Source organism: Myotis myotis, unplaced genomic scaffold (genome assembly GCF_014108235.1).
Source record: "Myotis myotis isolate mMyoMyo1 unplaced genomic scaffold, mMyoMyo1.p scaffold_m19_p_1, whole genome shotgun sequence".
NCBI classification, from domain to species: domain Eukaryota; kingdom Metazoa; phylum Chordata; class Mammalia; order Chiroptera; family Vespertilionidae; genus Myotis; species Myotis myotis.
Window position 1 is genome coordinate 3,074,549 of NW_023416313.1, and position 23,938 is coordinate 3,098,486.

Genomic DNA, 23,938 nt, shown 5'->3' on the forward strand with positions numbered 1-23,938 from the left:
ATCCACTGTGCTACAGAGGGCGTCTTCCTTCCTTAGGGCGCGGGGGTCACTTCAAACATCGCCACGCATTGCGTGGGTTAAAGCTGCACTCCTACGCAGCCAGCTGACCCCCGAGTGTGAGCGATTTGAGACGTGTTTCTCCCTCAGCACCGTGATGAAGGGGGGACTTGCTCCCAAGGTCAGGGGTAAATTAAGAACCAGTTGAATCACACATTTTTTTAAAAAACATGTTTTTATTGAATTTTAGAGAGAGAGGAAGGAGAGAGAGAGGGAGGGAGAGGGGAACGGGGAGGGAGAGAGGGGGAGGGAGGGGGAAGGGGAATGGGACGGAGAGAGGGAGAGGGAGGGAGAGATGGAAACATCAATGATGAGAGAGAATCACTGATTGGCTGCCTCCTGCACCCCCCTTACTGGGGATCAAGCCCGCAACCCAGGCATGTGCCCTGACGGGGAATCGAACTGTGACCTCCTGGTTCCTGGGTCAATGCTCAACCACCAAGCCACGCGGCCGGGCTAAATCACACAGTTAAGGGATGGTTATGATTATTTGTTCTTGTTGCCCTCAGATGGAGAAAGACACATTCCCAGGAATGTGTGTGGGGCTGGGAACGGCTCCCTCGCCCCCTTGCCGGGGCTGCTGGCTGCCTGCTGGGTCCCTGCCCGGGTTCTGCCGCCCTGGGCTTCAGGGTCCTGGTCAGGGCGCTGGATGGGACTGTCCACCTGTTTGCGACCATCCACTGTCTGTGTGATCTGGCCACTCAGAAAATCCAGGAGCTGGAGGCCACGCTGTATGACGCGCTGCAGCAGGAGCCGGGCCAGAAGGCCAGCAGGGCGCTGAGCGCGGGCCAGCGGGAGGACCTGCAGGCCGCCGTGGAGAAGGTGCGCAGGCAGATCCTGAGGCAGAGCCGCGAGTTCGACAGCCAGGTCCTGCGGGAGCGCATGGAGCTGCTGCAGCAGGCCCAGCAGGTGAGGCGGCAGCCGCGGCCATGGCCACTCCTCACCCCGCGGGCCCTGTTGGCGCCCCTGTGCCTTAGCGTACTAGCCCCAGCTGGCCTGCAGGGACATCTGCTGGGGCCACAGGCCATCACAACCCCTCTCGGGACCCTGTCCCTCTCCCTGCCAATCACCCCCCCACGCACCCCTTCCTAACATGCAGCACAGCACCACCCCTCCCCCAAGACCCTCCTTGGCTCCCCATGGCCCAGAGGACACAGTCTGGGTTGCTTAGCCTGACATCCTGAGGGCCCTGCCCACCTCTACAAATGCACCGTCTTCCTCTCTCTCGCCACACCATTGTTTGTGATTTTTCTAATATCTATGTGCCAAGCACTGTTCCAGGACTGGGGGGTCCTGGGACCCTGGCCTTTCAGGGCGAGACCCAGGCAGGCCCTCAGCACCCTGGGCGAGTCTGGGTGGACACTGCGGCACACCTGCCCCAGTCGGGTCCTCTGCCCTCGCTCCCTCCAGGGTCTGGCGCCGCCTCAAATCAGTGATCCTGCCCAGGACACCTCCATGCTGTGGCCCAGTCTTTATTTTACGTTTTCAAGAGACCCTGTCTTAAGAGCACAACCTGTAAAATTCTATTTCCGCTTCAGGAACAGGCAAAATCAGTCTTCAGTGAGTGAGATCAGAACAGAGTTGGGGGGGCGGGACCTGAGAGCGCCTCCTGGGGCGGGAAAGGCTCTCCTCTGGTCCGGGTGGTGGCGATGCCCGTCTGTGGGTGCGCACCAGCCGGTGGGCTGCCTGCCCAGTGTCCGTGCGCTTGCAGCTGCTACGCTGCTCCTTGGCAAACAGGAGGGATCAGGGTTAGAACCTGAGGTGTCACTTCTGATGCATCACGGGGTGTGTTTCAGAGAATCCGGGAGCTGGAGGCCATGCTGGAGGCCCAGAGGCGGCACCTGAAGGAACTGGAGGAAAAGGTGGGTCGGGGGTTCGAGCCCGGCCATGCGGGGCTTGTGCTTGTGTGACGTTAGCGGGAATCTTCTCTCCTGCCTGCTCCTGCTGCCGGAGAACGGCCGTCTCCAGCCACCCCTTCTCCGCCCTGTCCCCCCTAAACCCGCACGTCCAAGAGCCAAGTAGCTGCTTTGAGCGTGCTTCTAGGGAAGAAAAGTGCAGTTTGGGGTGAATTATGTGTGGGGGAGGGGCGTGTGCGTGATGTCCTTTTCCCACAAAAGACCTTCTCCCAGGAGAAGCGAGGCCAGCCTGTCACGTGCTCACACCCAGCCCCGTTTGTCTCCACAATTATTCCCATTTTATGGGTTAAACGGAGCCTGAGAAATTCAGACACTTGGCCAGGACCCCAGGGCTGGGAAGGGGCCACTCCGGAAACCCCCTTACTTCCTGTTTCTCTTTCCAAACCGAACCCCAGGGTCGATGTTCTTATAAAATGCTGCCCCTGAATTCCATACTACATGTCTTACATCTTTTTCTCTCTTTTCTTTTCTTTCTTGCCTCATTTTCTTTTGTCTTATTTTATAGTTTTTGTTCCTTTTTTTGTTTTTCTCACTAGCATTCATTCTGTGGCCTTGATGACTGCAGGGAGCCAAGAGCTGGGGTTGGTATCCTTTCATCTATACCAGTGGTTCTCAACCGTCCTAATGCCGCGACCCCTTAATACAGTTCCTCATGTTGTGGTGACCCCCAATTTCATTGTTACAAATTGAACATAATTAAAGCATAGTGATTAATCACAAAAACAATATGTAATTATATATGTGTTTTCTGATGGTCTTAGGTGACCCCTATGAAAGGGTCGTTCGACCACCAAAGCGGTCGCGACCCACAGATTGAGAACTGCTGATCTATACTAATAAAAATGTAATATGCTAATTAGCCCAAATGACCTTCTGGACAAAGCTATGGTGATGGAGGCTGAGGCAGAGGCAGTTAGGGGTGATCAGGCCAGCAGGGGAGCAGTTAGGGGCGGTCAGGCAGAGGTGGTTAGGGGCGATCAGGTAGGCAGGCAGGCAGGCGAGCGGTTAGGAGCTAGCGGTCCTGGGATTGTGAGAGGGATGTCTTACTGCCATGGGGGTGGGGAAGCCATGGGGGTGGGAAGCCATGGGGGTGGGAAGCCATGGGGGTGAGGGTGGGGTGGGTCCTGCAGGGCAGGCTATCTGGGTCCTGTTTCCTCCTCCCTGGATTTGGGGGAAGGTCCCTGGTGGGCTCAGCTGGAGCGTCAGGACAGCAGTTGGGCAGGTGGGGGCAGATAAGCCTGGGGCTTCTCCAACCATTTTAATTACCCCTTGGTTCCTGCATCATATCACATTATTTTTTCCTTCTACAGGATAGAAAAAGAGCTTATGGGATGAACTGAGGCCCTATGGCAACCCCAACCCCACTCAAACCAAAATCCACAAGCTATTCCACGTGCAGAGACTTGGACCAGAACCCACATACTTGACGACGGCTCCAAGGGGGGCCTTTTGGATCGACAGCGGCCCCGGCCAGCCGAGCTGTAGGAGTTCTGCAGGAATGATGGGGATTGTGTCAAGCTCAGGGCCACATGAGTCCCCACGGGGGACCTTCAGGAGCCCAAGGGGCAGAGACCTGACTTCCAGGGAACTAAGTGCAATTACCAGAAACTGAGCCCCGGGAGAGCGTCTGTGCACCCGGGGACAGCCCGTCCCTGCCCGGGCGCTGGCGGACGCAGACCATGTACATATGTCTTCGTGGACGGTGCCCTGGGCACCCAGAGGGACTGGCCAGTGTCCCTGTGAACTGAACCCAAAGCCAAGCCCCATCCACAAAACCCTCCAGATGTGTGTGCAGCTGGATCAGCAGCTGCCCGCCAGAGGGGGGGGCTGGAGCCTCGCTCACTGCGGAGGGCGGACCCCAGGGAACTCCGATTTCCATCACTCTCTTGTGTGTGACGTGGAGAAAGTCCCAGAGCATGACAGGGCCTGGGGCCATGTGGCGTGAGGACTGCGAGGACAGGCCCCCGCTGACCACACGGGGACTGTCTTTCATCTTGGCTGTAATTTGCAAGAGGAAGAAACGCTGGGAATGACGCTCCTTCTGCAATGGTCTGAGACCAGGCCGCTCTCCTACAGCCTCGGGGGAGCGGGCAGAGACCAGACGCCGAGTCCAGCCTCCCAGAAGGACAGAGTGGGGCAGCCGAGGAGGCCAGGGCACCATCTGGTGAGAGGCAAGTCTAGGAGGGGTCCTGGAGGAGACTTTCGGGCATTGTTGCTGCTGTTCTCTGGGGGGCGGGTGGGAGGTGGGGACATCGTTTCCAGAAGAAGGCTCCTGCTCACATGTCTGTCATCTCCCACACTTTTGGAAGGAAGACTTTTGGACAGGCTAGATCAAGTGAAATAGAAGGCAGTGAGTGCGGAGGGAAGGACAGCCACGTCTGTGTTGGAAGAGGCAGAGGAAGGCAAGGACGGCTTGATCCCAAGGATGGGAATCGCTGCTCTGTGCCTGTGGGTCGGCGCCGCCATCCTGACATATCCAGTGAGAAGAACCTTTGGCGGAAATGAAAATGTCTGAAGTTCAGGCCACTGAAGGAGCCGTGGGGAAGGGGACCCAATAGAAGAGCGGAGAGTTCTCGGAAGGGCAAACCCAGGGAGGGAGAAGGATGGCGACTGGCACAGAGGGGGCATCCCAGGCACATGGGGAGGGATGTTCCAACCAAATCAAAGGATTGGGGCCTAAGAAACGCCCCAGGACAGCTGAGAAATACTTGTTCTCTTTTCAATCTAAACCCAAAGCACCTGTACACCAGCCCCCACGACTTATCAACGTTTAGTGAGCAAACATGACTGAACCGACGTCTTTGCTTGAAAACCCAGGCATCTGAGCGCTCCGGTGGGGATGGGCCTGTGGGACCACGTGCGGAGTGAAGGCCTTAGACCCTGTCTGCTTTCTCTGGGGCCCAGGCAGCGCAGAGAAACCCTGCTTCGCTGCCTGAGTCTGCGGGCTCCCAGGAGGCACTCTGGGCCTCGGGGAAGCGGTTCCTGTGGTCGGGGTCCTCTGCCCGCTGCGGGAGGGGGGCAGGAGTGTGGCCCTCATGCCACCCGGTGTCCACCTGCTGTCTGCTCGCCCTCACACTCAGAGGCAGGGCTGGGAGGGCGCGGACTTTGAAGTCAGACCTGAGCAGGTCCACTGGCCGCCCGGCCACCTCCCTGCAGCAGACACTCTGCATCTCAGTTTCTTTAGCTGTGGCTGGAGGGGGGGCGGTCTCCCTGCGGCACCCCATGAGACCGCTTCTTTGGGCACCACTAGCAGCCCACGGGCCCCCCGAGCCCTGGCAGGAGGCGCAGCAGGTGCACCCTGCTCCCTCAGAGGGAGGCGTCCTCAACGGAGACCGTACAGCCCACGGGACCAGGAGCCCGTCTCTGAGACGGCTCAGGTGTGAGGGCTGAGGCCCCCGCAGGCAGGTACGGGAGCTGCCCCGCCTGGAGGACCAGAGTCGCCGACAAGAGCCAGCATTTGTGTGACTGTCCAGACGTCGCTTCCAAGGTCCCTGCCAGGGACAGGCCCGGTTCCAAGAGCCGTTCTTCTCAGGGAACCTCAGCGCTCTGGCAGCCAAGCCCTGGCGCCCAGGTGAGGTGCACCCCTTCAGGGTTGTTGTGGTGGTGGTTGCCTAGTAACGCAGCCAATGGTCCACAGGTGTGGTTTCCAGGGAGCACAGCTACAAGGTCAACTGGACTCATGGTCACATCCTCACCCAGAAGGGCGAAGGGATGGGTCCGCCCTTCACCTCCACCCTCCTCACAGAGCCGCTGGGGGCAGGAGGGGAAGGCCCAGCCAGGTTCTGGGCACGGGGTCAGGCACACGGTGCAGTGTAAACGTGTGGTGTGGCCGCCCACTCTGCACCCCGACACCTGGCTCCTCTGCAGGCAGCGTGACCAGTGGGGAGCTGGGCAGAGAGGCCAGGGGTCAGCTCTCTGGTTGGGGCGGGGCCGTGTTACCTTGGAGACCTGGCTGTGGTGCCTGCCGCCTTCCTAAGCGACCTCAGGGTCCTTAATAACAAAATTTATTTTGTTATTCTATGTATCACTCTTGTGATTCTGTCCATCTGTCCATCCTTCCATCTCTCCATCCATCCTCCATCCATCCATCCATCCATCCATTCATCCATTCACCTATCCTTTCATCCATCCATTCATCTATCCACCCACCACCCACCCTTCCTAAGCGACCTCACGGCCCTTCCATCCTTCGGCTCACCCTCCTGCAGGCGGAGGGTCTCAGGGCCTGTGGCTCCTGCCCTTCCCTCCTCTTCCGTCACCAGGTGGTGACCTGCAGGAACCGCCCCCCCCCCCCCCCCCACACACACACACACTCCCAGGCCAGGCAATGGCTCCTTGTTTATTTTCTCACATTTAAGCAGAACCTGCTAGAGGCCTGCCAGTGAGGTGGGAGGTCCCGCCAGCTGTGGGGTCCTCTCCCGGAGGCGGTCTGAGAACTCCCGGGGGCTTCTGCAGACCCCAAACTACGCCCCCTTCCAGCTCTGTAGTGGGTGCAGCGGCGGCCCTCCCGCCCCCTTCATCCCATCTCTCCGGGGCTGTTAGGGTTCCAGTGGGAACACCAGGCGCCCGCTCCGGCAGCTGTCCCTCCTGAACCTCCCAGGCTCCCTAGGGTGCAGGCCCGTCCTTACAGCCGCTCCATGCGATGTCCCCCCTTCCCACCTGGTCTCCACCCGAGGAGCCAGGGGGTTGGTTGATAGTCAGGGAGCCTCCTCTCTCTCCTCCCGCAGGTCTGGAGGGTCATTCCCACGGACCTGGGAGTCTTAGCCACTAACCCCCAAGGAGCGGGGCGCTTCCCCCCTGAGGCTCTGGGGGGCTTTACCTGTCCTGGGGGCGGGGGGCTTTTACCTGTCCTGGGGGGCGGGAGAGCTTTTATCTGTCCTGGGGGGCGGGGGGCTTTTACCTGTCCTGGGGGGCGGGGGGCTTTACCTGTCCTGGGGGCGGGGGGCTTTACCTGTCCTGGGGGGCGGGGGGCTTTTACCTGTCCTGGGGGCGGGGGGCGCCCTCCCTCCAGCCTGCGCCCCTCCAGGAAAGAGCGAGAATGCTGCTCCCCCTCCAGGCCCGGTGGCTTTCCCTGCGGGAAGGGAGGTGCGTGCTCCCCGGGGCTGGGTGCCTCAAGGTTTGAGGTCAGACCTAGCTGTGAACCTGCCTCTGCCCTCCCATCCGTGGGGCTGGACCAGCTCCCCGCTGCCGACCTGGGTTTCCTCACCTATGAGCTAGTTACGGCGACTCCACCTCCAAGGGTTACCGGGGAGCTGGACCGGGTCAGGCGAGCCGCCGTGAGGGCCGGGTCCTGGGGGGCCGCTGGCTGTCTGGGCGAGCGGGCACAGCCCCCAGCATCACCGGTGTCAGCTGGAGCTCCACTGCGGAGACCCTGCAGCACCCTCGTGGTCTCCGGGCTCAGCGTTTCCTTCCAAGTGAATCCCCCCCCCCCACCCCCCCGCGTCCTCGCTGGGGGAGCGCTGGCATGCCGGCCCGTAACCCGAGAGGTGCCATGCATATTACATGACGCCTGTGCCTCTGAAACCGAGTCCCCCTCATGAATAATCCACCTGCTCTTGCCTCCTCAGGGGACATTTTCCTGCACAATCTGGAGGCGCTGCACCCGCCTCGCAATCTCCAGAAAGTCAGTGTTGCAAACGCACTCGACGGCGCGAACCGCAGCTGCGCACTATGCCGGGATGGAGCCCGAGGCCACCGGGCGCGCCGAGAAGACGTTCAGCTACGTGGTCAGAGCCCCCGGCGGCGACGGGGTGGACGTGATGAACGTGGACGTGAAGATCGACACGACCTGGGTCTTCCAGGACGCGGAGGACAGCGGCGAGGAGCCGGGATGGCGCCCGGAGGGAGCAGCCCTCGGGACCCCCGACCTGGACACGGGGACGCTCCGGAGGCAGCTGGAGTCCTCTGAGCAGAAGCTGCTGGCAGCGGTGGACAAGTACGTGAGGTCGGAGTCTGGGCTCAGGAGCAGGTAAACATGCCTCGGGGGCCTCTTCTGTGTGTGTTCCCGAACCCGGGGCAGCAGAGCCGGTAGGAAGGCGTGTTGAATCGTTCCCTGGCGAGGAAGCGGGCGCACCCATGCCACACGCCTGCCTGCCACGTCCCTGCTCTCTCTCTCCTGTCCCCGGTCTGTGCTGCCCACCGGGGCTGAGCCGGCGGAGAGGTCTCCCAGCTCGCCCGGCCAATGGGAACATCGACGGGCGGAGGGCGGGAGAAGCCAGGGAATCGCCCCCTCTCCGCTGCTCTGGGTGACTTTTCTGACTGTGGCTACAACTCAGTCCTGCTCCTGGCTCCCTCTGTGGTCCTGCTCCTGCTGGTGGCCCAGCCCCGCCCCAGCATCACCACCTGCTCCCTGTGTCCCTCCAGCCCAGGGACAGGGGTGGCCGCGGGCAGTCACTAGTCCCTCGGTTGCCCGTCATCTGATTGGCCTTTCGGCTCACCCACCACCTGCGCAGCAGGGTCTGCGTTTGTTTCTCACTGTTGACCCTGAGCTCCCTGGTGTGGAGCCAACACGGTCCCCAGGTTGGGCATGGGTCCAGGCCTCTCCAAAGCCCAGGCTCTTTCGGGATCGCTGTCTGAAGCCTGGCCCAGCAGCATGAGGCGGGCTTTGCATGGGCCTCGGAGGAGAACGCAGTGCGGAGATGCAGTGTGGTCATGGCAGGATCGCCTCCCACAGGTTCCCAATAGCCCAGCAGCCAGAGTCTTGGATCTGCCCGAGACTTCGGCCTTTTCTTGTATTTCCCTTCATTTTAATAAAGGCAAGTCGTTACATGTGTATTTACATCCGCTTTACTATTTTTCTTCTTTATAATACATTTCACATGGAGAAAGTCACATATTAAAAATTTATTTTGTTATTCTATGTATCACTCTTGTGATTCTGCCCATCTGTCCATCCTTCCATCTCTCTATCCATCCATCCATCCATTCACCTATCCTTTCATCCATCCATTCATCTATCCACCCACCACCCACCCATTCATCTATCCACCTATTCACCCACCATCCATCCATCCATCCATCCACCTATCCACCCACCACCCATCCATCCACCCACCCACCCATCCATCCATCCACCTATCCACCTACCATCCATCAATTCATCTATCCATCCATCTATACATACATTCATCCATCATCCATCCATTCATCCACCTATCCATCCATCCATTATCCATCCATCCATCCATCATCCATCCATCCATCCATCTATCCATCCACCCATCCATCCACCTATCCATCCATCCATTATCCATCCATCCATCCATCCATCCGTCCATCCATCTATCCATCCATCCATCTATCCATCCATAACCCATCCACCCACCCACTGATTCTACAACCTGCACCCACTCCCCAAGAGCCATGCACTAAGTTGTATTAGTTTCCGTGGCAACCACAACCAAGTGTCACAGGCGGAGCAGCTTAAACATCGGACATTTATCCTCTCACAGTTCTGGAGGCTGGAAGTCTGCGATCGAGGAGTGGGGATTAGTTTCTTCTGAGCCTCTCTCCTTGGCTGAGGGACGGCTGTCTTGTGCCTGTGTCCTCACATGGGTGTTCCTCTGTGTGTGTCTGGGTCCTAATCTCTCTTATAAGGACACGAGGCAGATTAGAGTAGGGCCCACCCAAGCGACCACATTTTCCCTTAATTCCTTTGTACAGACCCCATCTCCAAATACAGTCATATCCTGAGGCGCTGGGGTTAGGACTTCAATGTACAAACTTGGGGGGACACATTCATCCCATAAGTCCTGGGTGCTGGGAGCTGGAGGACAGGGCCCCAGCCCTGGAGAGGGGAGCAGCACGGCCCACACAGGGTTGTCCACTCGAATCTTCCTCCAGAAAGATCGATAGTGAAAACCAGGAGGTCAGCAGGCGTGTGGAGGATGGGCGGGACACCCCGGCCACAGGAGACCCCTCCGTGTGAGGGAGGGACAGAGCGGGGCACTGTGAGAGATGAAGAGGAGTGGCCTCCGTGGCTGGGGTGAGGCTGTCCTGGACGGGGCGTCCTGGGCCCGTCGGTGGGGAAATGTGGGCTGTGTCCTCTGTTCTCTGAGGGTGGGCTGCGCCAGCCACGGGGCTGGGACTGGAACCCAGGCAGCCTGGCCAGAGTGGCGGCCATGAGGGGACAACGTTATCCCACCTCCTGAGCACGTCTCCCAGCTCCTAGCACTCCTTCCCGCCCTGCACTCTGCTCTGTTTAACTGGGTGTTCATCGGTGCAGAGCTGTACTTCGGTGTGAGTTTCCTGTGGCCCCAGCCAGTGGCTCCAACAGCGGCCTCACAGCCTGCATTTCTGGAGGCAGGGCCTGCGCGCCTCCCTGGCTCAGGTCAGGTACAGGCGGGCCCTGTGCTCTGGCCAGTGCGCTCCACAGGCTGTGGGGGCCGGCCTGGCCTGGCCTGGCCAGCGGCCACAGCTGCCATGCTCGCTCTGGCCTCTGTCTGCAATGCGGCCAGCCAAGCAGCCCGCACGCCTGCACCTTCTGTGTTCGAATGCCTGCCTCTCTCCTAGGAGGACCCGTGATTGCAACTGGGACCCACCCACACAGTCTAGGATGATCTCAAATTCTTGAACTTAATCTCATCTGCAGTCTCATTTGCATTTGAAGGCCACACTCACGGGCCCCAGGGATCCGGGCCTAGGTATACCTGCGGGCCATTATTCCGCCTGCCACAGCGAGACCAGTCGCTTTCTGATAGGGATGGCACCAGAAGGAAACACTGCCTCCTAGTTAATGTTTCAGGTTGGTCTCAGGGTCTAAAGAGAGGCCTTTCTTGTTCCGTTAGATGCCACCCCGTTACATAACAGATCAGAGGTTCCTGCGACAGCTCTGACCGATGACCCTGGGGCCACTCCTCTCGTGCAGTTTGGAAGGGACACGATTATAATCCACATGCCCTTCTGTCGCTTTCGAAGCTCACCCCAGGGCCTCGGAGCTAGAGGAGGAGAGGGGACTCTTGGCTGATTATTAACAAGAATGCATCATTTATTTCATCTTCACAGCAACCTTCTGAGCAAGGTGCAATTGCCTCTGTTTTTTACAGATAGAGACTGAGGGTCAGAGTGGTGAATGAGTCCAGTTTAGGCTCCAGGGCTGGTAAGCGGCAGAGCCAGCAGGCAAAGCTAGGTCCTCGTCCGGGGAAGCCACGTTGTCCTGGATGGGCGGGTCACCGGGGTGGGCTTGGTAAAGGAGTGACGGTGGGCAGACCATGCAGGCTGTGCACACACTTTCCACGTGTCCCCTGGTTCCTGTTAAGGAGTAAGATCGGCACATGAGGGAGACTCGGGTGCTCGGTGCAAGCAGGTGGCAGGCAAATCTTGGAGGTCCCTTCTCTCCCAGTGAGACCAGGGGCCAGACCTTGGCTTCGGGTTTCCCGCGCTCACGCACGCTTCTCCTTTTCGCGTGGCTGTGTCAGTGCTCTCATCCACGCCGGGTATTACGTTGCATGTGACACAGCTTAGCCTTTCCCCTGAAAACAAAAACGCCTTCACGTGGCTTTGCCGTCCCTGCCAGACAATTAGGCCACCTCCAACTTCTTACTTTTGTAGTAATACAGGTGAATTATTTTAATGGCAGAAGCTTTTTTTTTTCTGAGCTTAATCACTTCCACAGAAGAGATTCACAGGAATGCAGCGCAGACGGGAGGCAGCGGGGCAGAGGGTTACGAGGGTCAGTTTGGGAATCGGGCAGCCTGGGCTCTGCAGTGCTGTGTGACCTTGGGCGGGCTGCCTGGCCTCTCTGGTCTGAGTTTCCTCCTGTGTGAGGAAGGGGTCATGCAGCCCACTGTGGGCTGGCGATGTGAAGACTCATTGAGGCAATGCAGGTGCTTGCTTCAGGCTCAGTTCTTTCTTTTTATTTTTTATTTCAAGAAAAACGATCTTAAATATAATCATGTTACATGCAATAAACATTAATATTTCAAGAAAATGATCTTAAATATAATCATGTTACATGCAATAAACATTAATATTTCAAGAAAATGATCTTAAATATAATCATGTTACATGCAATAAACATTAATATTTCAAGAAAAATGATCTTAAATATAATCATGTTACATGCAATAAACACCAATCCTATATAATAAAAGACTAATATGACCGGGAGTTTGATCGCTCGCTATGACGTGTGCTGACCGCCAGAGGGTGGAGCAGAACATGGCGGGCGACCAGTGGCGGTGGCAGTGGGGTGCTGAGGGAGCGAGGGAAGGAGGAGGAGGAGAGGCAGGGAACCTGATTGGCCCTGATCACTGGCCAGGCCTAGGGACCCTACCTGTGCACAAACTTCGTGCACCGGACCTCTAGTTATTCAAGAAAAATGATCCTAAATATAATAATATTACATGCAATAAACATTAATATTTCAAGAAAAAAGGATCTTAAGTGTAATAATATTATCAAAACTGTACTAACATAGTATGATATCACAAAAGTTGTAGGAAATATTAGAAATCTGCAAATAACAGGATTACTTCTATTATATTCTAAAATATTTTCCCCCCTCTGGCTCTATTTTTGTTCATCAGTTTGTGTTCGTTATATTCCACAAATGAGTGAGATCATTTCTCCAGGCTCAGTTCTTAACCGGAGTCGCCCAGACTCGGGGTTACTGGCTTAGAGATGAGGTCACTACTAAGATTCCCGATGCATGGTGCCTCCTCAGTCGAAAGAGGTCTTTGACGTATGGTAGATCATCCCTAGAAAAATACGTGTGAATGTTTTACAAAACGCAACTGTGTCTGAGTAAGAAATTGGCCAAATAACATCAGAAAGGGGCTCCGGCGTGTGTGAAACCTCCGGCCGTGTTTGCTGCGTGCGTCGGACTGAGCGCCGCCTGCTTCCCGCTGCAGAATCCAGGAGCTGGAGCTGTCGGAGCAGAAGCTCCTGCGGAAGGTGGACCAGCTGAGCGCCCGCGTGTGCCAGGAAAGGAGCGCCTCCCGCCGGGCCCAGGAGCAGCTGGAGGCGCTGCAGGGGGAGCTCGCCTGCCAGGTACGGCCGCCTTCCCTCCAGCGCCAGTTTCTTTCCCAGCAGGGTCCCCCTGTGTGTGGATGTGGTCGCAGCTAAGACAGTGTGTGGGGGGGCCGGGGAGAGCCTGTGGGGCCTGGGTGAGGTCATCGGTAAAAGGGGATCCCTGCCCTGCTTGCTTCACAGGCTCCCACGGGGACCCCTGGGGTGGGGGCTGAGGGCACGGGGTGACCTGGAGCTCTGGGCGGGGGGGGGGGGGGGGGGCGTTCATTTCTACGGCCTCCGTGCCTGTATGGGGGAGCCAGCTCTGGCCTAAGGACAGGGAGATGGCTGACCCCTGTCACCACCTCCGGGGCTGGAGTGCAGGTGGGGACTCAGGTAGGAAACAAGGAACGCAGAACTGGACGCTGTGTCATGAGGGAGGTGCGGCATGGTGAGCAAGTGCATGGGGTGGGAGCTACAGAGAGCTGGGCCGGGAGTGTGGGGCCTTGAGGGCAGGGCATGTGAGGTGAGGCGTGGGTAGCCACCTGGGCAAAGGCACGGAAGTCTGGGAGACATACCGGGACCCAGCAGGGGGTGTAGGTGGGGAGAGGGAGTTGGTGAGACTGGAGGGTTCCCCAGGGGCCAGACCCCAGGGCCACTGCGCGGACCCGATTTTGAAGGCGAGAGAGAGCAGTTTTTCGGGGACTTGAGTGGGAGAGGCTCCAGGTCAGGGTTTAAGGGATGTTATTCTAGTTGCATGGGAGAGAGAAAGACGGTGGGGGTGGGGAACAAGTTAGAGCTGGAGGCAGATGGCTGTGTGGCCTAGGGCAAGTGACTAAACCTCTTGGGGCCTCAGTTTTCTCATCTGTGAAATGGGAATGATATAGCACCAACACCCTCAAATTGTTATGTGAGTTAAGATGTGTAAAACACTCAGCAGTGGCCGCTGTTGTAATTAGTAGTGTTTATTGAAATATTCCAGGGGAGAGATGGTGCAGGCAGGAGGGCGGGACACATATAGGAAATACTGTGGAAGCAGACGCAGCGGCACCCCAAGAGCCCCAGGGGTGTCCTGTTCTGGATTGTGACGAGCAGGGCAGCGCAGCGAGGGATTGTCTGCTTGCAGGCTGACATCTGTCATCGGGTTGTGAAATCAGTTCTGTGAGTCACAGCTGGGTTTACAAATAGAATGGACTATGAGGCACTAAGAAAGGGCCTCCCGCGTCTGAGCAGGCACTGTTTCAGGACTCTGCATGGGGCGTGTGCATAATGGGTACGCTGTCGCCACGTGTTCCTTACAGTGGGACAGTCAGAACCGCTCACAAAAGCTCATAACCGCGGGTTTAGCCAGTAGCTGCGGGGGCCAGTGGCGATTTCCCCTTCTATTGAACGCCGGGCGCAGAAAGCCAAGTTCATTACCCTCCTTGGCTTGTAGCATGTCACCAGCAGTGTCCCAAGAGGAGTTTTTGTGTTTTTTTAAAAAATATATTTTTATTGATTTTTAAAGAGAGAGGAAGGGAGAGGGAGGAGAGATAGAAACACTGATGAGAGAGAATCATCGATCCGCTGCCTCCTGCACGCCCCCTGCTGGGGTTCGAGTCTGCAAGTGGTCGGTGCTCAACCACCAAGCCACGCCAGCGGGGGCCCAAGAGGAGTTTTTAATACAAAATGCAGAGGCATGTGCGATCCCACCATCACGGATCCCTGTGGAACATACATTAATGTGCATTTTTGAGCCGTGCCCCCAGTACGTGTGAGAAACCAGAGATGCCCACGGCGTGGTGGGGAGATGGGGCGCCAGGGCGACAGCAAGGGAGATGGCGAGGGGCGCAAGGCTGCGGACCCGAGTTCGGTAGACACGAAGCCCCCCCCTCCCCCCCCCCCCCCCCCCCCGCATCCCTATTCCGGCCTCAGGACACCTGCTCACTCCTGGGAAACCCCTGTCAGGACCCCATTCCCAGGCGAGGCGTGGGCGTTCAGTGATGAGGGGCTCGCTCAGGACCCCGCGGTGACCCCTTGGCCCAGCTACCTCCCAGCCTGGACCTCTGCCTCGCTCTCTCCCCGACATCCGTGCATTTCCGGGCAGGTGTAGGGGTGCGGGCACGAGCTTGTCTGCCCTCCGTCCCTGACACTGGCCCACTGGCGGTTTTGCCCTGTGGCCAGAGTTGCAGGCGGCGTGTATCGGCAGCATGGACGCCTCATTTCCGCAGTGGCCTGTGGTCACTCAGAAAGCCCCTAGAGGCAGACCTGTCGGGGCGACAGGGCTCACACGGGGGGCACACCGGGTTTTCCTCCCGGGGCATTGTCTCCAGGCGTACCTGCCTGCGGGCCCTCCCGGCTCCCTAACGCGCCAGCCCAGCCCGTGGGCTGCTCCCGGCTCCTGCACGGCTCTCGCTGGGTGACTTTGTCTCCCACCACCGGCTCCGGTGCAAGATGTAAGGGCGGGGCCGCCGGAAAGCTCACTAACCGAGATAAAAATTGTTTTATGCGTCATTTTAATGTAAGAATATTCTCTGATGAACAAAACACCGAAGTTTAAACTAAAGACAGGCCCCCTGGGAGCCGGTGGCCCCGGGCTGCTTCCTGACGCCCGCACCCACCGCCACCTGTAGGTGCTGGAGCAGGAGCGCGCGGCCCGGCGGCAGCGGTGGCGGCTGCAGCGGCTGCGGGAGCAGCTGCGGCACAAGGACGAGGCGCTGGGGCAGCGGACGGCGGCCCTGGAGCGCTGCCGGCGGACCCAGCGGCGCGAGCTGGGCCTGGTGCGGGAGCAGGAGCGGGCCCTGCGGGCGCAGGTGCGGCGGCTGCAGCGGGACGTGGGGCGCCTCTGCCGCGCCGCGGGCCTCCTGCTGGCCGAGCTGGACGCCCCGGCCCCGGGCAGCACTCCACCCCCGGCCCCGGCCGGCCCCCAGCGCGACCCCGACCCCGACCCCGAGGAAGCCGAGGAGGTGCGCGCCCTGCAGGCGAGGGCCGAGCGCGGCGAGCGGGAGCGGGACGAGGCGGCGCGCCGGCTGCGGGAGCAGCGCGCCACGCAGCGCCAGCTCCGGGGGCAGCTGGAGGACCTCCGCTGCTGCATCTACGGGCTGAAGCTGTCGGAGATCGGCCTGCAGAGCCAGGTGGAGGACCTCGCCGAGCAGAACCGGCGCCTGCGCGCGGAGCTGGGAGCCCAGGCCCCCGGGGAGCGAGTGCGCGGCGCGCCCCCTGCTGGCCACGGGAGCCTGGTAAGTGGCGACACCCCGGGGCAGGAGTGACCGCTCTTCTCTCACTTTCTGGTACAGACACTTGGTTAAGTCCCTGACTCTCCCATTGTCCAGTCTTCCTCTTCGTCCACCCACCCAGCCCCCCTCCCCCGGCCCCTTCCGTCCACCCTTCATTCCGGCAGTACCTACCCACCCATCTACCCAGCCAGTCCTACTCACCCCCCCACCCATTCACCCACCTGTCCTCCCACCCATGTGTCTCCCATGCTCCATCAGCTCACTCACCTTACCGTCTGCTTCCCACCACTGTCCAGGCAGCCAACCAGCCACCCTTCATCCCTCATTGTCTGATCCCTGCCGACCCATAGCCAACATCTAATGATCCCGGCCGCGTGCCAGGCCCCGGGCCGGTGAGCTTCTGGGCGTGCGGTACTATGTAGCTCTCAGGTGCTGTGCATCTCCCCTGACCCCCGCTCCCTGGGAAAGCATCACCCCCTTTCGGCCTCCCACCCCGCATGAAGGCGGTGACGTCCCTGCACGGCGTGCGTGTGCATCTATCTGCCTTCCCCTCATGAGGCTGCGCTCCTGGAGGGCAGGCCCGGCTGATGGGGTTGCAGTCGCCCAGCAGCAGGCGCCGGAGCTTGCAGGGCTGCGCGTGGGGAGCACGTGGGGCGGGCCTTCCAGCTCTCCTGTTGGCTAGCTGGTGACCTCGGCCAGGTGTCTGATGCTCCGGAGGCGAGGGCAGAGGCCATTGCTTAGTCATGTGACTGATGGACAGGTCAAAGCTTCCATGTGCTCCACTCCTGCCCTGTGTGTGGCTCCCCACGGGTGTCCCAGCGGCGTTGTTCCATGTAATGCGCGTGAAGACGGCGGCCGGTGCCGTTACTGTCCTCCCTTCGCCCGTGAGGCTGAGGCTCGGGGTCTGCACGGACCCGCGGTCACACCGTCGTGCGAGTCCAGGTGCTCTGTCTCCTCCGCACTCACCTGCCTCCCGGAAAGAGAGCTGGTCCAGCTCCCTCCCCGGGCCCAGGGCCCTGCTTCTCTCCAGCCGGTCAGTTTGCATTTAAGGAAAAGTCCAAAAGCAACCATAGCTCAAGCGCCATTGCTCATTAAAAAAAAAATCAAATTTATCTTCTGACCAGATGGTCTATTTCAAAGGAACCGGAACCTGAAACGCTCGCGTGTCTCAGCCCATGCCGTGTGTCCTGCCTGGACCGTGTCTAACGAGCGTGTATCTGTTTTATCTTTTTACTTTACCCTCCTCCTGTCCCTCCCCAGGCCGCGTGTCCTGCTCGCTCTCCCTTTGTTAAGTTCATTGGATAAAAGGAAAACTACGTTTTGACGTTGGCACCTGACTGTAATTTTGGAAAATAAATCGTGTTTAGATGGAAACTGTCATTTAGAATCCTTTCTGTAATGTTCCTAAACGTAAGACGATCCTTGAGGCTGCTGGCTTCCGTCCTCACCGCCCCACCTACCTCCCCCTACACGGCGACTCACTCCTTCTTTCTCTAGGAGGAAGGGTGAGCACCTAGTCAAGAGGCCCCACTGACATTTTGGGCATTTTGTGTTCCCATCTAACCCTTAGAACAGCCTGGGAGTCAGGCTGTCACCCACTGAACAGATGGAGAAACCGAGACCCGGCTGTTAAGTGACTTGGCCGTGGCCACTCAGCTACCACGTATCAGGGCCAGGAGGGAACATGGGCCGGACCGGAGCCCTGACTCCAGGCTGTGCCCTTACCTGGAGATGCCAGGCCAGGGCTGGCTCTTGAGGACTGGGGGGCAGCGTCGGCGGGATTCGGTAGCCGTGCGCCACCAGCCCACCAGCCCCTTGTCAGCATGTGACCTCGCTGTCTCGCCAGTTCTCATTTCAAGGCCCCCACGCCCCAGGCTCCGGCTCTCAGGCTTTGCCGGATGCTGTGGCGCAAAATCCTCTGGAAAATTCCCTAAATGGCCGTAAAGTGGGTTCCCAGCCAGCCTGCCTCTAGCGTTGGGAGAAGCCGGCCCCTCGTCAGCCGGGAGTACAGGGAGCAGCAGAGGCTGCCGTGTAGGGACCGCAGGATAGAGGACGCGAACCTTCAACACTGGAGCTGTGAACTGGGGCGAGCTGTGTGCAGGCGGAGGCGGGCAACCCTGCGTGGACGGCAGCTCTGCCTCCTGGCGGCCGTGGTACCTGTGGGCAGGTTACCGACCGTCCTGTGCCTCCGCGTCCCCAGGTGTGAGCTGGGAATGACCCTGGGACCTGCTTCCCTGTCGGATGGTGAGGATGAGATGAGGTTCAGAGAAGGCCCTTAGCCCTGTCCCGGTGCATCATGGGTGGGCGGTCACATTCAGTTTCAGTTGCCATCTTTGTCGCCACCATCACTGTCATCTTCGCCATCATCTCTTCCCGGGCTTGTGTGGTCCAGGGGGAAGCAGGGTGGACACACCCACACTGCGCACATGATCGCTGCCCCTCTCCCAGTCCCAGAGGAGAAGGGTCAATGGGACTGACTTGTCTCCACTGGTGGGCGGGACCCCGGGGAGTAAGACGAGACCCCTATCCACAAGGGGGGGACACAACCACCTGGCAAAGGGGGAGGGGCAGAGGAAGGGGCCCGCCAGCCGCCAGCCCTCAGCCCGGAGGGGAGGGTGGCCTGTGACTTTAAAATTAAAATGCTCTAACCTATTGATAAGGAAACTGCAAAGCCAGCCGTTGCCCTCGGGGTCTGGGTCTGGAATGTATGAGCGTGGCTGTGGCCGTGGCCGTGGCGGCAGTGGCCGCACACCTGTGAGGTCGGCCTTGGAACCAGAGAGCAGTGCACATGCACGACTCCCCAAAGCAGAGGGGTGTTTCCAAAGGGGGGACCCAGGGCTTGGAGCCCAGGCAGGACCTCGTCTGGGGGCCTCTCTCTGGATGACCCTGGTAACCCGTCTCCATCCTCCCCTGGCCCTCAGCGCCTCGGGACCAAGGTAACCTCCTGCCCACAGCACCCGCGGCCCCTGCCGCTCTGGCCTGAGCTCCGGGCCGTGCCCAACCCTCCCCTGCCCCACCCACACCCTGCGCCCCTGCAGGCCCCTGCATGCACCAGGCTCTTGAAGCCTGCACGCTGTCCCTGTGTCTAGAAGCTTCCATTGTCTCCTCCCCAGGCCACCCAGTAAGTCCCTGCTACCTTCTCCCCATTGGGTGGGAAGGTCATTTCCTCTAAGAGGACTCCCCTGACCTCACAGCAGCTCCTTCTCTCCTTGGTGCCCCCGTGGCGACATGACCCACCTCCGGTGGCCCCATCTCACTGGGACAGGCCTGGCCGCCTCTCCTCCACCACTCGCCTTCTTGCTTGTCACCAGTTGGGGCCCATTCGGCCCTAAATCCTGGTCCCGGCCACAGCTGGCAAGCAGGTGACTCACCCGGGAGGGCTGGGAGGGGGCTTCTGCTCAGGGAATGAATGGACATAAGGAGATGTTTGTGCCACGGCCCCTGGGAAACGGAAACTTGTAGCGGAAGGGACCACCGCAGGGCAATGCTGGGGGTGACGTACAGGCACTGGGAGACGGGCGGGGGCGGCCCCAGGGGCGCGTGCATCGGGCAGATCGTTACCGAAGCTGCGTCCATTGCTTGTTGCTGCATGCCTGGCCCAGTCTTGCGTTCCCTGCAAGCACCTACTGATGCCCTACAACAGTGGTTCTCAACCTTCTGGCCCTTTAAATACAGTTCCTCATGTGGTGACCCAACCATAAAATTATTTTCGTTTCTACTTCATAACTGTAATGTTGCTACTGTGATGAATTGTAATGTAAATATCTGATATGCAGGATGGTTTTTGGTGACCCCTGTGAAAGGGTCGTTCGACCCCCAAAGGGGTCTCGACCCACAGGTTGAGAACCGCTGCCTTACAAGGACCCGTAGGATTACTGATCCTCACTGTGCAGATGGGGAAACTGAGGCAGGGGCAAGGTCCCTCACCCAAGGAGGTGCACGCCTCGCCACCACCCTGGCCAGCTGCTGGCGGCATCTGACGTGCTCTGGGCGTCGCAGTGAGAGTTACAGGGAAGGCAGTCATTATGAGAAGATAACTTATTGGCTTCATATTTAAACAGTAATTTCCCACATAGAACTTCGCTGACGTCAGCAGGTAGCTGCAGGGATCAGTGTCCTTGTCCCCAAACCCACAGCCCGCGGAGGCAAGGCCTTGCCGGGAGCACACACTTCGCAGTTTCTAGTGCAGGCTGCTCCGAGCCCCAGTCCCGGAAGGACGGCCACTCCAAGGACAAACCCGGGCCTGGGAGGAGCTTGGGGAGGTGTTTCTGCTCAGGTCCCGGGTGAAAGGAATTAAAAAGGACTGTGGTTTGCCCGGCCGGTGTGGCTCTGTGGTTGAGCATCGATGTGTGAACCAGGAGGACACAGTTTGATTCCCGGTCAGGTACATGCCCGGGCTGCAGACTGGGTCCCCAGTGTGGGGCGTGCAGGAGGCAGCTGATCAATGATACCCTCTCATCACTGATATTTCTCTCTCTCCCCCTCTCCCTTCCTCTCTGAAATCAATAAAAATATATTTTTTATAAAAGGACTGTGGTTTGCCTGATAAGCAGGGCCCACTGCAGATGTCCTCCTGTCCCGCCCCCCCCCCCCCCCCCGCCCTGTGCTTTTTAGCAAGTGTGCACTGGCACTGCCATGTGCCGGCACTGGGCTGGAGAGGTGAGCCGACCTGGCCTTCAGAGCGTTCAGGGGAGACAGACACAGGCGCAGACAGTGGCAATGGGTGGCTGGCTGCTCCAGCCAGAGGCTGTGGCCTGGCCCCGAGGGCAACAGGGAGGCTGACCCCAGGGGATTAAAAGTCACAATCTTTCATTTGCCAGCGTCAGGCTGTTTTTTTAGAGCTGAGGCCATGTCCTGGGTGACAGCGGCGTCAGGAAGGCTGGGCGCTCCGCCAGCCTCTCTGCCCCAAAGTGTGAGTAGAGCGACCCCTGGTGGCAGCGACCGGAATCTCTCATTGCTTAGCGAGCGCTGCCCGCCCCTGCTTGACTGCCTGCCTGTGGGCAGAACCGCTGCTTCACCTTTGACCCTCACTCCGGCAGCCAGCGAGGCTTTAAGACATCGTGTGAAACTGAAACACAGGCGGGAGCGGTGAACATACAGCTGACGTAAAAGGCCAGATGACAGGCCAGTCACCTGACACAAAAAGGTCAGCCCGGTCCCATTAGTTAGATTACAAACAGGCCCAACCTCAGGATTGCACTTTATTCTGTCTGTTTCTCAGATGTTAAACTCCCTCAGCACTTTTCCTGTTGGTCAGCATTCGGAACAACCCAATGTCCCCTGGGGGCGGCGGTCCTTATCTCAGGGGCTATCAGGCAGCCGCGAAACACCCGTCGCAGAAGAACTTGTGAGAAAACCATCCTTCAAAAACATCACAGGAGAAGCACCAGTGCTCTTAGGAACACAGCCTCCTGGCTCTGGGGAGACTGTGAGCGCGTCTGCACGGAAAAGGCCCGCAGGGCACCGTCCAGCACACGAACAGCCTGTGTGTCTGGGTTTCACCGAGTTCCTTGTTTTCCTCCTTTTGCTTATCTTTCAAAGTAAAGGTAAAGCAAAAACCATGCAAAGTTACAGGCGAATGCTCCCGTGAGTGGGGAAAGCAGGAAGGTCAACCGGTCGGAGCGGAGAGGTGCGGGAAGGGCGGGGGGCGTGGACCCAGTTCAGAGCCCCGAGCTCGGTCCTGTGCTCCCACTGTGTGTGCTGTGTGACCTTGGACAAGTCACCCTCCCTCTCTGAGAATTGATTTCATCACTTGTGCAATGAAAGGGGTGTAGCGTCGTTTTTTGGGTGCCCTCCATGGGAGGAGAGGTGCCTGCAGCAGGTAGCAGGGCACAAGGCTCTGAGGCAGGAGGGAGAGGGGCTGTGGGAGGAGCAGAGATGGGGTGGGGGGAGCGGACCAAGCCAGGTGGGGGTGGGCTTCCCCTTCAGTGCAGCGGGAAGCATGGAAGGTTGGAAACAGGAGAGCAGCCTGCCCCGTTTGCAGTTCAGTGGGATTGCTGGGAGGTGAGCGTGTGGAAGGGCGGGGCTGGGGCTGAGGGGTGTGTGTGTGTGTGTGTGTGTGTGTGTGTGTGTGTGTGGCGGGGAGGGGGAGGTTGCCCAGCAAGCAGCAGGCGATGAGCACCCTCCCCCAGGAGTTACGTGCCAGCCAGGCAGAAGAGACAGCAGACGCAGGCGTGCAGAGGCAGGCCAGCCAGGGCAGGTGGGGAGGCGGCTGGGGGAGAGGCCACTGTGAGTGGGAGCCGGAGCCGGAGCCGGGGCCAGGGTGAGGAGTGTCCGTCAGCCTGTGACCCCATGGTGGCCTCCAGGGCCTGTCTCAGCGCTGGAGCCTGAGGGAGCCGGGCGGCTCTGAGCAGGAGGCTCAGCTAGGGGTTGATGCAGGGTCTGCTGGGAGAGGGCAGCACCCGGGGGACAGGGGGTGGGGGGGGGCGGGCAGTACCTGTTCACTTTCGTCCCCCTCATCTGGAATGGCCCCGGCACATCGTAGGGACTTGGTAAATGTTTGCCCATAGATGCACCAGGGAGTCTAAACACCTGCCTGTCTGCAGGCTCTGCCTCCGCATCCGGCTATCACACATGCGTTAAGCACCTGCTTTGTGCTAGGCTAAGGTGAGGGTGCAGACCGGATGAGCCAAGTTCCCCTCCAGAAGGGCCTCAGGGTCTGGTGTGGGCAGAGGGGCAGCAGGCAGCACCGTTAGGACGGGTTAGCAGTAGCCCGGGGCAGGGCGCGTGGGTGGTGGGCAGAGCTGAGCCTTCTGCGGCCCCACGCCTCCCCTGCAGCCGCGAGAAGGTGCTGTGTTATAGTGCCCTGCAGGGGGCGCCTCGCTGCACACCCGCCCGGCTTGGGGAGAGGCTGAGGGCAGGGGTGCCGCCCAAGGGCATTGGCTGTAGCATCTGGACTTGTTGGCATTTGAGGGACAGGACTGCCCAGAGCCCCTGGTGGGACACAGTGGGAATAGGAGGGAGAGGGGACCGGAGCCCAGAGGCATCCTGGCTGGCAGACAAGCCCCTAGTTGTCTGTGGAACAGAGCCTGGGTGCCAACAGGAGGCAGTTAGGGCTGTAGGGCCAGGAGCCGGGACAGGCTGCACAGGACACAGCTACACGGGACACAGCTGCATGGGACAGGGGTGCATGGGACAGGCTGCACAGGACAGGGCTGCACAGGACAGGGCTACACGGGACAAGGCTACACGGGACACAGCTGCATGGGACAGGGCTGCACCAAACATGGTTGCACAGGACACGCCTGCATGGGACATGGCTGACGGGACAGGGCTGCACGGGACAGGGCTGCACAGGACAGGGGTGCACGGGACATGGCTGCACGGGACAGGGATACACGGGACAGGGATACACGGGACAGGGATACACGGGACAGGGCTGCACGGGACAGGGATACACGGGACAGGGATACACGGGACAGGGATACACGGGACAGGGCTGCACGGGACAGGGATACACGGGACATGGCTGCACGGGACAGGGATACACGGGACAGGGCTGCACGGGACAGGGCTGCACGGGACAGGGATACACGGGACAGGGATACACGGGACAGGGCTGCACGGGACATGGCTGCACGGGACAGGGATACACGGGACAGGGATACACGGGACAGGGATACACGGGACAGGGATACACGGGACAGGGCTGCACGGGACAGGGGTGCACGGGACAGGGCTACACGGGACAGGGATACACGGGACAGGGCTGCACGGGACAGGGATACACGGGACAGGGCTGCACGGGACGGGGCTGCATAGATCAGGGCTGCAGGCCAGGCCACGGGCCTCTGCTCCCTGAGC

At 59.5% G+C, this 23,938-nt stretch overlaps 2 protein-coding genes across 4 annotated transcripts in view; both read left to right on the plus strand.

Annotated features, from left to right (window-relative positions):
• The window catches only part of JAKMIP1 (janus kinase and microtubule interacting protein 1), a 68,923-nt gene extending 64,735 nt beyond the window's left edge, over positions 1-4,188 (plus strand). For 2 of the 3 annotated variants that reach the window (XM_036328511.1, XM_036328520.1), the window contains 4 exons: positions 763-966; positions 1,854-1,919; positions 2,510-2,554; positions 3,284-4,188. In XM_036328511.1, the coding sequence (XP_036184404.1) occupies positions 763-966; positions 1,854-1,919; positions 2,510-2,554; positions 3,284-3,313 (345 nt within the window). In that variant the 3' untranslated portion in view covers positions 3,314-4,188. Of the gene's footprint in view, positions 1-762; positions 967-1,853; positions 1,920-2,478; positions 2,555-3,283 lie in introns of all 3 variants that reach the window. The other variant, XM_036328531.1, reaches the window with a different exon arrangement.
• A 1,249-nt stretch (positions 4,189-5,437) lies between these two features.
• Positions 5,438-23,938, plus strand: part of CUNH4orf50 (chromosome unknown C4orf50 homolog) — a 40,457-nt gene continuing 21,956 nt past the window's right edge. The window contains exons 1-3 of the mRNA XM_036328562.1: positions 5,438-5,544; positions 7,541-7,941; positions 12,824-12,962. Coding sequence (XP_036184455.1) covers positions 7,652-7,941; positions 12,824-12,962 — 429 coding nt within the window. The 5' untranslated portion in view covers positions 5,438-5,544; positions 7,541-7,651. The remainder of the gene's footprint in view (positions 5,545-7,540; positions 7,942-12,823; positions 12,963-23,938) is intronic.